Source organism: Eulemur rufifrons, chromosome 9 (genome assembly GCF_041146395.1).
Source record: "Eulemur rufifrons isolate Redbay chromosome 9, OSU_ERuf_1, whole genome shotgun sequence".
In the NCBI taxonomy this organism is placed as follows: domain Eukaryota; kingdom Metazoa; phylum Chordata; class Mammalia; order Primates; family Lemuridae; genus Eulemur; species Eulemur rufifrons.
Genome location: NC_090991.1, coordinates 34612047 through 34626232, shown reverse-complemented (window position 1 = coordinate 34626232; position 14186 = coordinate 34612047). Strand labels below are relative to the sequence as shown.

The 14186-nt window shown below is 54.9% G+C and overlaps 1 protein-coding gene across 1 annotated transcript; it reads right to left on the bottom strand.

The window, feature by feature from the left end:
- Positions 1–5628: 5628 nt before the first annotated feature.
- Positions 5629–10846, bottom strand: HOXB9 (homeobox B9). The gene is made up of 2 exons (XM_069481270.1): positions 10241–10846; positions 5629–7622 (listed from the first exon to the last, which is right to left on the bottom strand). Exons 1-2 carry the CDS (start codon positions 10755–10757, stop codon positions 7387–7389), a joined length of 753 nt encoding a protein of 250 aa, XP_069337371.1. The 5' UTR covers positions 10758–10846; the 3' UTR covers positions 5629–7386.
- Positions 10847–14186: the final 3340 nt, after the last annotated feature.

Sequence of the window (14186 nt, the reverse complement as noted above, 5' to 3'; positions counted from 1 at the left end):
TGGAGTCTTTCTAAATGTCAGGGTCGCTTCGGAAAAATGTAAAAGAACACGGTTTAATTGCGCCGAGTTTTAAAAGGTCCTATAAATGTAATTGGTATTTTAATACAAGTTATCAAATCATACAGCTTCCTCTCCTAAACATATTTTCAAACAAACGAGGTAGTCATATTTAAAGCTTTAATGATCAATTTCCTTATTATTGATAAAGGTTTAACTATCGTGTGGAGGGAATTGGCTGGGTAACCGGCCCCCCAAAAAACGGCTGTAAACTCTTTAACAAACTATAAAACGCAATAAAGCCAGAGTCTGTTGTTGTTTATGCCGCAGCGCATAAAAGCTGTTAGCATTTTACGAGTTCTTTCCTCTACAGCTATAAAACTGCAGCTTCGATCGCCCCCGCCGCCCGACTGCAGCACGGTGGGGGTGACGAAACCGAAATGAGAACGATTATGGGTGTTTTTTTTCCCCCCTTCGGCGCAAACGGTGACTTTTCCCGAGATTTTTGCCTCCTTCAGCCTTGGCAAGCACCTGCCCACACCCCATCTCTTGAGCCCCCAAAGGGTCCCCTCTCCGCCCTGACCTGGCCAGTCACACAACTTTCCCTCATTAAACAAATAAGCAAGGATTTTCTGTGGAGCAGGGTCTGAGAGAGCTTGAAGAGGGACGGGCAGGGGGAGAAGAAACTTTCTGGTTAATGGGCGGTGGTGAAGCACCGAGCAAAGTTCGCCTGCGACTGCAGATTCTGCGGTTCTGCACAATCTAGGCTTGCTGGCAGGAGTGCTGAAACTGGGGCTCTGGAAGGCACCTCGGTCCAGTCAGTGCTTTCAGGGCAGAGTTTGCTTGAGGGAAGAGGGGTCTGAGGCTATCAAAGGGATGACACCCCAGGGGGCTGCCCTGCACCTGCACTCAGGTCTTGGAACCCAGTAAACAAGCCCAGTTGGCTCCCAACCTACCCTGGCCAACACCCCCCCCCCTTCTGCAGTGCCCTAGGGTGAGAGGGTACGGTCAACCACAGACACACATCAAAAGGAGGGAAGGGCAATGGAGGCTCTTGCTGGGCAACCGGGCCCTGGCACCTGGCCTTGGTACCTGCTGTTCTATGCTCTGGGCTGCCCTGGGCAGTGGCTGCAAGGTATGTGTTTGGAGGGAGACATCTATTTGTCCTCAGTGTCCCCAACACCCTTTGAGCCACTATCACTACCTAACCTGACTTTAGGGTGGAGGGAATTCAGATAGAGCTGAGTACCCCATTTTCTCTTCTCTCCCCTTGGAGAGTCTCTAGTTAAACCTGGCTCTCCCTGCAGACCTGGAGAACAGAGGCCTGAAACACAGAATGCTGGAGCAAGCTATTGGGGGGCACATTCTATGCCCACCACCTTCCCTGTCTACCAGGCCTAATGATGGTGATGGCCAGGTTTTAGAAGGCCCCATTCTAGGGTCAGAACCAATGGCCTCCTGAAGCAGCCTATCGGCAAAGGAAAGGCAAGGAAGGAAAGAGAGAAAGAAAATTTCTAGCTACAAAAGTGGAGGCTTTACAGATACATTCAATCCATTGTTTATTCAAGAGAGAGTGGTTTGCTTTTAGAGGGGTACCTTTTGGGAACCCCCATGGACCCCAACCTTTATAAAAATGAAATTATCACCTTTTCCAAGGGAAAGTTACCAGTGGGGTCACATCTACAACAGTGAATCCAGAGAATGGGAGAGGGGCTAAAAGGGGGAGAGAGACAGACAGAAAAGAAAAAAGAAGTAGAAGGAAGGAGCGTTTTGAATTTTCAGCGCGTGGCTGAGGGGGCCGTGAGGCAAAGGAAGGCAGAGTTAAATTGTTGCCGAAGCAAACATTTTTATCAAGTGCCGGGGATTTTATGGTCATGATTTGAGGACTCACCAGCGAGGTAGAAATTCAATGGCTTGTTCTAAATCATCCCTACACCGTGCCAGAAATTCCTGATGGAAGGAAAATGTTTCTATTATAAGAAAAAACAAGAAAGAGCGAGGAGATAATTTATAAACACCCAACGGAGCACAGATTTATTAGAGAAACTCAAGTTGAGGAGAAACTCCGCTTGCCTCTTTGCTCTGGGTCCTGGGGGAAGAGAGGAGAGGCTGTGGCCAGGGTAATTTTGAGGGGGGTGGAGTATCTATTGCTGGCGCAGATTTGTCCGGACGGGACAGGGTTCTGACGGGGTCTGAAGGAAATAGGAGATTTGGAATGGAAGGGGCTGTGGACAGTCGGAGCGCGGACCTCAGTAGGAAAGTGTCCCGCATTCAGGCCTCCAGCTTCTAAATTATGAAAGGACCTGCGCCCCCAGGTTTGCCTGGGGTCAGGGCCGGAGCGCGCGGGAGCCGCAGCTCTCACCTGGAAGCCGAAGGACGCCCAGAGAACTCAGCTCCTGCTCCCCGACGCCGCGCCTGGCCTCACACCCACCCGCAAAACGCGTATTATTTTGGCGGCCTAACTTGGGGCGTTCAGAGCATCCTGAGGAGATATCCGAGCCTTCCCGCACCCCGCCGCCCTGGGGACCCCCAGCCCCTAGCCTGGGTCACCCGGCGCGCGCCCAGCCCCGACCCGGACACGTACAAAGGCTCTGGAGCCTGCGCCCCGAGCGGAGCCGCCCCTCCTGCTTTGGGCAACTCCGAATTTTCCAAAAACCATGGCTCCATCCCCCGCGAATTGGGAGCCTCCCAGGCTGGCTCACCCAGTTCCCTCTCCAGCTGGAGTGGGCAGCCCCCTCGGGGCAGCTGCTTCTCCATCCGGACCTCATTTTGCCGGTTCACCCCTCTCACCTGACCTGCTCACCGGCATCCGAGGACATTCCTTTCGCCCCCCTCCACGGAAAATCTCATTTTTCCGAATCAATTCTCCTTTTCTATTTGGACCCATTATTCCTATTATTACGATTATTCCCGGTTTTCACGCATTTGTTGCCCCAGCGAGTACAGCAACTGGGTGAGAAGCACAGCCTTCCTCGTGGGGGAAATTCAGAAAATCGACCATTTGAGGAGAGGGGGGAACACCACTATATCTGAAATCTATAAAATGGGGGGGAAGGCCATAGCGAACCCTATTTTTTTTATTACGTGCAAATTATTCATGACTTTTGGTAGCGCTCAGTTCATAGATTGAGAGCCGACTAAGGTGCGGCGCGGAGACGCGGATGTCCGCAGCCACCGCACCGGGGATTTTCACGTGGAGCAAGGGTGCCATCTAGCGGCCGCTCCGCCAAAAGCGCCGCCGCTACCGGCTCGGCCAGGTTCTCCAAGAGCCAGCCAGCCGCGGAGGGGACCAGCGAGAGAAACTTTCATTATTAGCAGAAAAGGGGGAGGGATACAAGAGCGGACCAGAGAAAAGGCATCGGAATCAGGAAATGGTTCATGAAATTGTGCAGATAAGCTAAAAAAAAAAAAACATGGAGGGGGGAGGAAAAAAAGAAGTCATAGGCTTTTTTTTTCTACTTACACTCCCCCACCAGCCCCTAATTTCTAGCGGAGACCGCCAAGCTGTGCACCCGTTTATGGCCCGTAAAAGGGAGAACTGAGCACTTTTCAAACTCCGAGGAGAAACAATTGGGCTTTCTGTGGGGGAAGAGGAGGCCTGAGAGGATGGGATGAGACTGTAAAAGGATCAAGGGGCTGCCCGCGCCCAGACGTCTGGCCCTGCCGGACCTGCATGTGTGTGTGCGTGTGTGTGTGTGTGTGTGTGTGTGTCTGTGTGTCTGTGCGCGCGCAGGGAGCTTCTCATTTATGGTGCCTGATTCTGGAGGGGGTGTGAAGAACAAAGACAAGAGTCCGAATTGCGAATTGCGATCTCTGAAGCATTTGCGACAACAAAGTGTTCTTCCCTCTCCGCCTTCCCTAATCTCCCCTCTTTGCCCCCTGGGGCCCCCGGAAGCCCCAAGCCCCGCGTTCTGGGCGGGTGAAGGTGGGGGCTGCGAGCGGGGCCCACCCATTCCCCCCCCCCCCCCCCCCCCCCCCCCCGCCCAGGCTCGGAGCCCAGGCCCAGCTGCGGCTCTCTAAGCTCCGGAAAGTTTCCCCTCACTGTTTGCTTTGCTGCTGTTTAGTTTCTTAACCTTCAGAAATTTATACGCTATAAACTTTTATAGCGGTCATATTCTTTTATTGCTGCGCACACGGCATTGAATTCCTCTCCCGGCTTCTCTCTGCCTCGCACTCTCCCGGTCTCTCCCTCTGAATCTCTCTCTCTTTTATGACAACCGATTTCCCCATCTCCGGCTTCGGAGCCTCCGCATCTTTGCCTTTGTTTGTCTTTAAAGAAGCAACCCGGGGCTCGGGATCCAGACGCCGCCGCCGGAGGCCCCTCCAGGCGCCTGGCCCCCTACCCCGCTGCACGGCGTCCGCTTCTAGCCTCACTTTCCTTTTGGCAGAAATCGGCCTTTTCCGCTCGCTCTCAGCGCCTGCCGGGCTCCGGAAGCTCAAGATGGGGAGGCAGCCTAGTCTACACCAGCTGTAATGTCAGATTCATTTTGTATCCCCAGTGGAACCCTCCTTGCTGAGTGCCTGTCCTGGCTGCCTTGCCCGGAGCTTCGCTTCTCCAGGTTCCTGCTATCTCTCCGATCCTTTCGTGACACCCTTTCGTTCGAGGGGGGTAGGCCTGGTCTTCCCATTTGCCGGCTCCCCTCACTGGGCCACGCTTTGTTCCCATGACTACCCCAACCCGCAGGATGTCCGCGGGCTTCTGTGTCGCCCGGGTGGCTCTGGTGACAGGCTCGGGCGGGAGGCCGGCTGGGGACAGTCAGCCGGGCCGAAGTGGAATCCTAACGCCAGGAGAGAAAGGCAAGCTGCCGAGAACTGCGGTCTTCATAGGAGGCTCTGGTGGGACACCAGAGGGACAGAAATGTGCCTTCCGAACCCGAGTTTAATTCTGGGATCCTTTTGGGAGTAGAATTTTATTCTCTCCTGAGACATTTCTGATCCACACTCAATGCCCTTTCCGGCCATTGGGAGCTGCTTCCCTGGGCTTCAGCCCCTACCAAACCCAGCCCACCTCAGACCAAGGCAGCTACCCTGTGGCCTCCATTGGTGCCTCAAACCCCAAGTGAGGGCTGACAACACTAAGGGACTCACTCCCTGTGAGCTGAAGGAAGGACAGCCCAGCCTGCCTGAGGCCTCTGTCTACACCCAGCCACCCTGCTGCAGGGAAGAGCAGAGGGAAGTTGCTGCTCTTTTGCTCGGCATTTTAAAGTGGCCAAACCAAGGTGACATTCTCAGTGGCTGAAAGAGGAGTTGCAGGGACACTTGCCTTCCCTCCTGCTCTTACACAGGTGGGGAGGTCTACAGTGCAACTTTGGGAGAAGACCTCATTGCTCTCCAAGACCCAGTACCCTCTCCAAACCACCCATATTCCCTTTCCTCCCTCCTCCAGCCTTCCAGTTCTCCTGTTGGGAGACTCTTGCTCACTTTAAGCAGTGGTCTTGGGACCTTGTGTCGGGGACCAGCTCTCAGCTCCACCAGAGCAGGGAGCTCTGCAGAGGCACCTTGCTCTGCAGGGTCTGAGGAGCAAGCTCTTGGGCACAGCAGTCTCTTTTTTCCAATCCTCGATTCTGGCAACTGAGATCTCTACCTATGGTCAGGTGGGAGAGCTAACACAGAATAAGACACAAAGAGAGATTTATTTTCTAGATTCATATATATTTTTTGTTCTTTTTCTTTTTTTTTCTTCCAAAACAAACGATTAGAGCTCTAGGCCCCTCACCCTCCCCACTCCCACCCACAACCCTCCCATATAAGCGACAACTGAAAACAGGCGAGACAATCACCCCCAAAGAAATCACAAAACACAAGCACAATTTCACGACAGCCACCGACAAAGCAAAAATCTTCTACTGGGATGCTCCCTTGCAGGATCAGGAGAAGCAGGAGCAAGAAGGAATTGGAGGGGATTGAGAGCTGGGGGACTAGGGGGGAGAAGGGGAAACAGAGAGTAAGCTTCTGCCTGATGCTTAGGTGCGATTTAGTTTCTTTCCTTTGCATGCGGGACTGCTGCCCCAGAAGCGTGCGATCGCACCAGTCGCGCAGATCGCCACCGAGGCCGGTGTAGCGGGAGGCAAAGCCGGGCGCTGGGGCCAGTCTCCTCTGGCTCTAGGTCGGCTGCCGCCTAGCCCAGGGCTCCTCCGCGAGGGAAGCGGGCAGGATGGAGAGGAACAGCGCCGAGCTCTGCGCGCTGGGGCCATAGCTCCTCCCTGTCCCGGCTAACTTACCCCGAAGGGTGCTCAGGAATCGATTCACAATAAATTCTCAATCGGGTTCTACTGAGCCGGACTTCCTGCCTACAGTGGTGGGGTCAACCTGGGGTGGGGGGAGTGTGGAGGGTGGAGGGGATTTTCTACAAGGGGCAGCTTGGCTCGCTGGTGCAAGGTGGATTTGGCCGAACAGAGAGTTGATTTCAGAGCTAGGAAGGACGCGGAATAATGCAGGGCTGGTGGAGAGCAAGAGAAGCTACAGTCTGTCAAGTGGGGCACAGAAGAACAGGAGGACGACATTGTCAGGGCTCTATGACCCACAGTTTGACCTCCTTTTGTTGGAAGGAGAGGAAAGCATCATGCAGAATTAAATATTTCCTGCAACAAAATGTGGGGGGTGGAATGGGGGAAAGCTCCACCTAAGGTATCTTCCTAAGACCACTTGCTACCTTTTCTTGCCCTTTCTAGCCCACCAACTTGGGAGCTAGGTTTGTCCCATCTACCTGAGGCCCCATGGCCTAGGTATAGTCGGGGACTCCATAGGGAAGGTATTGCAATGCTGACACCTTGGGGCTGCAGCGCCTCATTCAGGAGTCTGTCTCTGTCTCTACACATCTTCTCCGTGCGTATTTGCTTCAGGGGTAGAACCCAGGCTTGCCTGATGGTCTGAGGACTGTTCTGCCAGATTTGATATTTGACAGTCTGCATTTGGGGTGTCAGTTCACTTGACTGAATGGTGGCTGTGAGCCTTCCCTGTTATTACTGTGGACTCCAGGCTGTATGTTTGTGGGTATCTGCTGGGCTGTGTGCAGTCGGAGTGTCGCTGGGCAACTTTTGGATAGGTGCACGGAGGGAACAGGCAAGCTGGAAAGGGCTGGGGCGTCCCGGAAAAATTACAAGGGATGCTAGGAGCTTGACTAGGGTCTCTCTTTCCTTGTGGCCCATCACCTTCTTAGGAACCAACTACTTCTACCTTCTAAATCAACAAAACTTTCTCCTGATGCCCAGGGAGAAAAGAGAGACAGGTAAGGGCAAAGGAAAGGAGAGAGGCTCTAGGTGCAGGAAAAGGACTTGGAGATAAAGATGCCCTTCCCCATTCACTTGAATACATCCCAGACAGCACTGGCTTCGCAGCCATCACATAAATAAGAGATGGGGAAGAGCAGGGGAGGGCTGAGGGTAATCTTTACTCTTTGCCCTGTTCCTTATTCATTTTCTTCATTTTCATCCGCCGGTTCTGAAACCAGATTTTGACTTGTCTCTCACTCAGATTGAGGAGTCTGGCCACTTCGTGCCTACGGTCCCTGGTGAGGTACATATTGAACAGAAACTCCTTCTCTAGCTCCAGCGTCTGGTATTTGGTGTAGGGACAGCGCTTTTTCCGGGAAGAGCGAGCGTGCAGCCAGTTGGCGGAGGGGTTGGCTGAAAGAGAAGCAGGGATAGAATCAAAGAAAGGAAGGTGGGGGTGAAGGGCCCCAGACCAAGAGGGTGCACCCCTGGTCTCCACTCCCCATCTTGCATTGGAGAGGAGGCACCTGAGCCTTCAAACTCCCAGAAAGGGTCCCACAGACGGGCCAGCAGTTGCTAGAGACACCTCCAGGTGAGAGGTTATTTTGAGAAGATGGAGCCAGAGTGTGCCCAGGCTTCCTCAGAACTTCCAAAGCTTTGTCTATCTTAAGTTCTGTCTCAATTTTTCTCCACTTGGGTCCAAACTTCTTAGGACCTAGGTCAGAGCCCAGAATGGCTGAAGCCCCACCACCAGTGCCACCAGACTGTCTAGGGGTGGCCGAACTGAAGGGTGCTGGCTCTAGGTTTAGGAGGTGAGAGGAGGGGTGGGGTGGGGGAGGAGGGATTTCTGTTCAGCCACAGCCAAGAGACCTCTCAGCCCTTCAGTCCATGGAGTACACCCTGCCTTGATCATAAGCTTGCATCTCTAGGCCACATGGCAGCAGGCATGTGTGTCTGTGGAGAAATCTCCCACTCTGCCACCACCACACACCACAAATACAGGTCTGCACTTAGAGCCGCAAACATCCAGCACACTCCAATTCACACGCAACGCAATTGCAACCATTTATCAACTCCAGCCTATGGACAGGGGAGCGCCAGGGCTCACAGATAACTTATGGTTGCAATAGTCTCTCCTTTTCTGCTCCTGCTCAGCTCATAGTTTGGTTAACACAAGTGCAGGGAAATTGGGGAGCAAAATCGCTCCAGTCCCAAGGTGGGGAGCCAGAGACCATGTGAGGGTAACCGAAAGCCCTTCACAGCACACCTAGCCTTACCTGGCCCTGTGTGTTTGGGGAGGGAGGTAGAGAAAGGGGCAATTGAGTGGAAGAGGAGCAAAAAGAGGAAATAGGCTTGTCCTCTCCTTAGCATCTCACCCCCTACCCTGGAATGTGGAAAGTTGCCAAATGAAGCCAAGCCAATTAAAAATAACAGCCACCCGCTACTAGCTTCCTTCTCCCCAAATGAAAAGCTCTGGATATTTAAAATAAAAAAATTCGGTTCATCCTACACTAAGTACCCTGTCTTACCAATTTGCACTGCTATTTCCTTAATGTGATTGCCTGGGATGGGACCCACAGTCGCATTAAATATGAAAGAAGAAAAAAACTGTTAATAATTGATCCCAGCCAAATGGCCGCCTTGCAATAATGAGCTTTCCAGGCAGAGTTTGGGGGTTTGGGATGAGGGAGTCTGTTTGGGGGTGCCCGGGAGGCTTTGGGAAGAGCCCTGTTCCCCAAATGCCAGCTCTTCTGATTCAACCTGGCAGGTTGAAGCTGGTGGGACCCAGCAGGGACCTGAGAGGAATGGGGCAGCTCTTTACTCTCCAGCAAGCAAGGATGTCCCAGAGGGCCCTTGGCCACTCTGTTGGTGGGAAATCTGGCAAGGAGGGCAGAGAGGCTAAAAAAATCGGACTCCCTACGTCCCCAAAAGAGCCAGGGGTGAGGACCTGACCTGCCAGCCTTCGGGGTTATTGTTTGGGGCTAAGAACCCCCTAATCCATTTGCCCTTCTCAACCTTAAAAACAAAAAATACAAGAACCCCCTCCTCTCACCGGGTAGCACCTCCTGGAAATTGGCCAGACTTGGGGTACAGGCAGGAGTGCTTTTGAGGAGTGGAAGGTGAAGAGAAACTACCCAGGAAGGGTAAAGTTCTCCGCCTCTCTGCAATCCTTTCTTTCCCCTCCCCTCCGCTCCCCTGGGTCCCTTCGGGATGCCCCCGAAATTCGGAAGCGATTCCCAGACTCCCCGCGAGGCGGACAGCGGAGGCTTGGGCTACGGAGCCCCGCGGAGAGCAGCGGGAGGGAGGAGGTGGCCCGCAGAAAAGGAAGCTGCGGCCCAGGCAAGGATGCGGAGGAAGAGAGGGGGCCGCCGGAGGGAAGGCTCCCGGGAGGGGCCGGCGCATCCGGGGAGGAGGCTCAGTCACCGCGTCCTGGGCTTCCCCCGCCCCTCCCGGGGCCGACTGCGGACCCTGCACGGCTGCTGCGCGAGATTTGCTAGGAACAATCCTCCGCCAAGCTGTTGCATCGCAAATAAAATCCTAATGAGCCCCCTCCCCCTTCCCCTTGGCCGGCTTTTACGGTCTGCGCGTGGCGCGGTGAGCTCTGCCAGCCGCGCGGTCCCGGGCAGCCCCGTGCACTCCGGCCCTTGCCCGCGCCGGCTCTCGGCCTCACTGGCCGCCAGTCCCGGCCCCCGCCAGCTCCTCTCCCGGCGGTCGCCGGTCTATAGCCCGGCTTTCTGCTGCGGCCTCAGGGAGAGAGGGGGAAGGGAAGGCGAGAGAGCAGCGAGTTGGTCCCTGAGCCCCAGTTGCCCTGCAGAACTTGAAGTAGTGGGGGTGGCGCTCCTCCAGCGGCCTCAGTCTCCCTTTCTAGGGCACCCAGATTTTACCTTCCCTCCTTCCTCCTCCCACCCCCCGCTCGCTCTCCGGCCACCGCCGTGTTTTCCCTTCACATTGTCCGCAGTTTATTGCCTCTCCCCTCCCCTCCCCCTCGCCTGGCCTTCGGCCTGGGTATTTCCTCACTTTTTATAACTTACTTTGATCCGGCCTCTCTTTGTCCTCGCTTCCTTCGCAAATTTTATTGTCCCCGTAGCCGGGTCTTTGATTAGACAGGACGGCCTCCCTGCCCGCCGAAGTTTCCAAACTGTACTCGGGCGTGCCCTGTTTGAGCAGCTCCCCAGGCGCGCCCAGCAGCGGCTCCGCCTTCACCGCCGCCTGGCCCTGCCCCGGGGCAGCTTCGCCGCGCGGCGCGGGCTCCAGCCAGGTGCGGAGGTACCTGCTCTCCGCCGGCGGGACGCCCTGGGGCTGGATGTAGGGGTGGTAGACCGACGGCAGGCTTCCGGACGCGTGCGGGCTCAGCGGCGCCCAGGAGGCGCCGAACACCGGCGCTTTGGGCTGGAAGCTGCACGAGGGGAACTCCAGGTGCTCCGCGTGGCCCGGCTGCCGCGGGCTCGCGTACTGGCCAGAAGGAAACTTGGCTGGAGGCGCGTCCTCACTCTCGTGACTTATGATCGAGTCGACATAATAGCTGCTAAGCGTCCCAGAAATGGACATTCTCAGACATTATCCGGGCGCTCGCAGGGGGAAGGGAAGCACTCGCGCGGCGGCGCCCAAGCAGGGAGAGGTGGCACCCGGACCGGTGTGAGGGCTTTCGGACGCGACCCCCCCAGCCCCCCACCCTCCCACCCCCACCCCCTGCTCAACTTCTCAGCCAACAAAGTACAGTGGAGCAGCCCGGCTCAGCGCTCCTTGCAAAATGATTGGTCAAAGTTTTTCCGACTGCCTGATAAAGCGTCAGCTCCGACATAAATCAATCGGGCGAGGGGGCTGCGCTCTCGCTGTCATCCGTCTGCACCGCATTCCATATCGAGGATGGATTGTTTTATGCTGATGCAATGTGCTATCACGTCAGGGCTCCGGCGGCCACGTAACCTCAGCCCGAGCTGCCGGCCGCCCGCCCCCCCACGCCCGCTGCAGGAAGGGGGGGGGGAGTTCTCGACGTGGGGCTGCGGGGGCGGAGGAGAGGCGGAGGGAAGCAGCGGGCTGCCTCGGGGAGGGACGCAAGCTGTGGAGCCCTCTCCCCAGGCGGGTCGGGGAGGGAGGGAGGGACAGCCAGGGCAGAGGGAGGGAGAGAGCCCCAGCCCAGGGAGCAGCCAGAGAGGCCCGACAGCATAATTAAAGAGGAGGTGGTCCTGCACACACACCTCCACCTCCACCCCGCAGGCACTCATTTCCTCTCCTCTGTCCCCTTGACAGAAGATGTTTATTAAACAACAGCAGCAGCAGCAATCCACAGGAGGTGAAGTAGAAGGGATGGGGGAGAAGTTGGGGATTTTAGGACGTTTTCAGATTTGGAAGGGACTCTCTGTGCACTGTTTGTGGAGATTTAGGTTTCTGGGTGCTTCTCCTGACCCCTCAGTAGCTGAGGGAGAAGAAGAGAGGGGAATAAAACAGGATGAGTGCCCCAGGATTCACTATCTGTCCTGAAATTAGAACCTGCCTGAGGTTAAAGGGATTCATCAGGCCTTGGAAACTTGAGCCTCCAAAAGAGTTTAATACAGAGCTCCTTTAAACGTCTAGGGCCTTTCTCTGGCCCTGGCCAGGGGGATGGATGGAGGGGGTAGGGGAACCATTTCTCCTTCTCTCCACTGAATAACCACCCAGGTCCTTAAAATTGCCCAGATAAGGGAGTTGAACATGAAAAAGGGTAAGGGCACTTCCCTGAGGTGTCACCAGAGCAGAGGCCTTGGGAAAAGATCCCCACTCAGCATGGGAAGAGGTCCCGAATTATCTCCCCTTCCACCCAGAGAGGAAGGAGCCAAGGCCGAGTTTTCCGCCCTCCTGTGCTGCTCCTCTCACTCCGGATTGCTGCTCTGGATGACTTCTGAATACCGGCATAGGACACCAGTATGGACAAGGAGCCCCTGGGGTCAGTCTGTCACCCACTCGCTGCCTGCCTTCCTGCAGAGCCCCTCGCTGGAGCTTCCAAATAGCCCTTTTTATTGGTATCTACTATGCGGCCCTGCGCTGGGACTCCCCAGAGGCCGCTGGCTGGCTTCCTGGTTCCTCTCCCAGCCGCTGCTCCTCCAGCTTCTGCCTGGGTGCAGTCGGCTGTCCTAGCAAGGGGCGCGCTCTCGGGGAGGCACGGCCCCCAGACAGACCCAGTTCTCCTCCTCGGTTGGGTTTAGGGGCAGATCGGGGTGGATTTCTCGGCAAGTCTCTGACCCAGAGCCATTATAAGGCAGGCTGCCCTCAGCTGGGTCCTTTTAACAAAAGCGGGGCCACTCTATCTTGGGGTTTTATCTTTCTGGCCACACACCCATCCCTCTGCCCTGGGGAAGGCTGCGGATCACCTCTGCACAAGCACAGACACACTCCCGCCCACTTTTCTTTCCAAATGAAGCCATCTCGTGTCATTACGTGTGAAATACGAGGGTGAAGCGCCATATTTCTTCACATTATGGCGATTTCAAAATGATTTTTTAAAGATCAATGCCGGCGCCCAGCTGGCCCTCTCCTTTTCCAACCCTGCTTTCCGAGGGCGACAGCGCGGCAGATCCGGAATCAAACAGCGTGAAGATCTGCTTTTTCCATAGGACCCAAGTGGGGAAACAAAAATCCGATGCAAATTCTTCTGAGTAGCGGTTGGACGCTTGGGAAAGTCGAGGGAGCTCCCTGGACTCGCCAGAGAGAAAGCTGGGCGCTGAGCGAATGAATCACAGTTAAGGCAAAGCACCTGTTCTCGATTTGCCAGACGCACGGAGTCTGCTGTCAGCTTTACCTGTAATAAATATACTTTTCAGGAAAAAAAAAAACCCTCCCCAAACATAAATAATGGCGTTATGAAGCATGACAGGCTGAGTATATGATTTTCTGTAGTATATAAATTACGGCCCAAAAGGACATGTGGACTGTGGACTGGGGCTTTTTTATTTATGGAAAAGTCACAGTACTGGGCTGTCCTTAAGACCTAAGCTCTACAGGCCCTGGGCTCTGACTAACACTCTCCTGGTTCCCCTTCCCCGGCTTTGCGGCTGCCTCCCTGCAACAAGAGAGGAGTCAAGAGACCCTCTTAGTTTAGGGAAGTTAGAAGAACATTTGGGTTCATGACTTGTGCCCAGCAAGGGTGAACTCTCCCAGCAGACAGGGTTCAGGTCGTGTGTTGCTGTCTGCCTGGGAAGCTTTCCCTAGTACCTGGTGGCTCCTGGGTGCTGGGTGAGGAGGGGACCCAGGCCTCTTTTCTGAGACTAGAGCTTAGCTTTTGCTCACAAAGAAGGTGGAGCATGGAACAATTTCAAAATGACAAGTTTTGGAGGTCTTGGTCTTCTAGGGAGAGGTGACTCCAGAGGGAAGAGAATGAACTAGCTCCCAAGTCCCGGACTCTACATCCCAGCTCACTGCCCTCCAGAAGATGTGGATACACCAAGCAATGAGTCCCACCCCAGCCACGCTTTCTAGAAAGCATTGCTGCCTCAAACTGGAGTTCAACCCCAGCCTAGGCAAATGATTAAAGGGTCAGTTGAGAAGGCTTCCCTTGTATGGGTGCTCTGAGAATGTGTACCCCTCAAAACCTTGTTTTCTAAACCCAGACAACGGGTACCCTTTATGACGAAGGGGAGCAAACAGGATTTCAGCCCCTGGAGCACAGCTTCCAAAGACACTTAACAGAGTGGTCACTTTAGTGGGGGTCACTTTGTCCTGAGAGAGCAAAACCGCTCCACATCCCACTCCTAATCCTAAAGAGAAAGAAGGAAAAACTCTGCATTCCCTTGGAGCCTCTTACCATTCCCTGAACTGAAGCCTCGCCCTGAACACAGCTGGGGCCAGTAGCTGGTAGCTTGGCGAAGGGCAGGCAGGGAAAAACGGCAGCCCCTGGCCATGCTGGGGCCCAGAGCAGCTTAAAATTGAGGTTGAGGTTTGGAAAACAGAGACCGACGCTGGCCGGAACCAGCCGGTGAGTGCTCGTATTTTGGGGGTGACTTT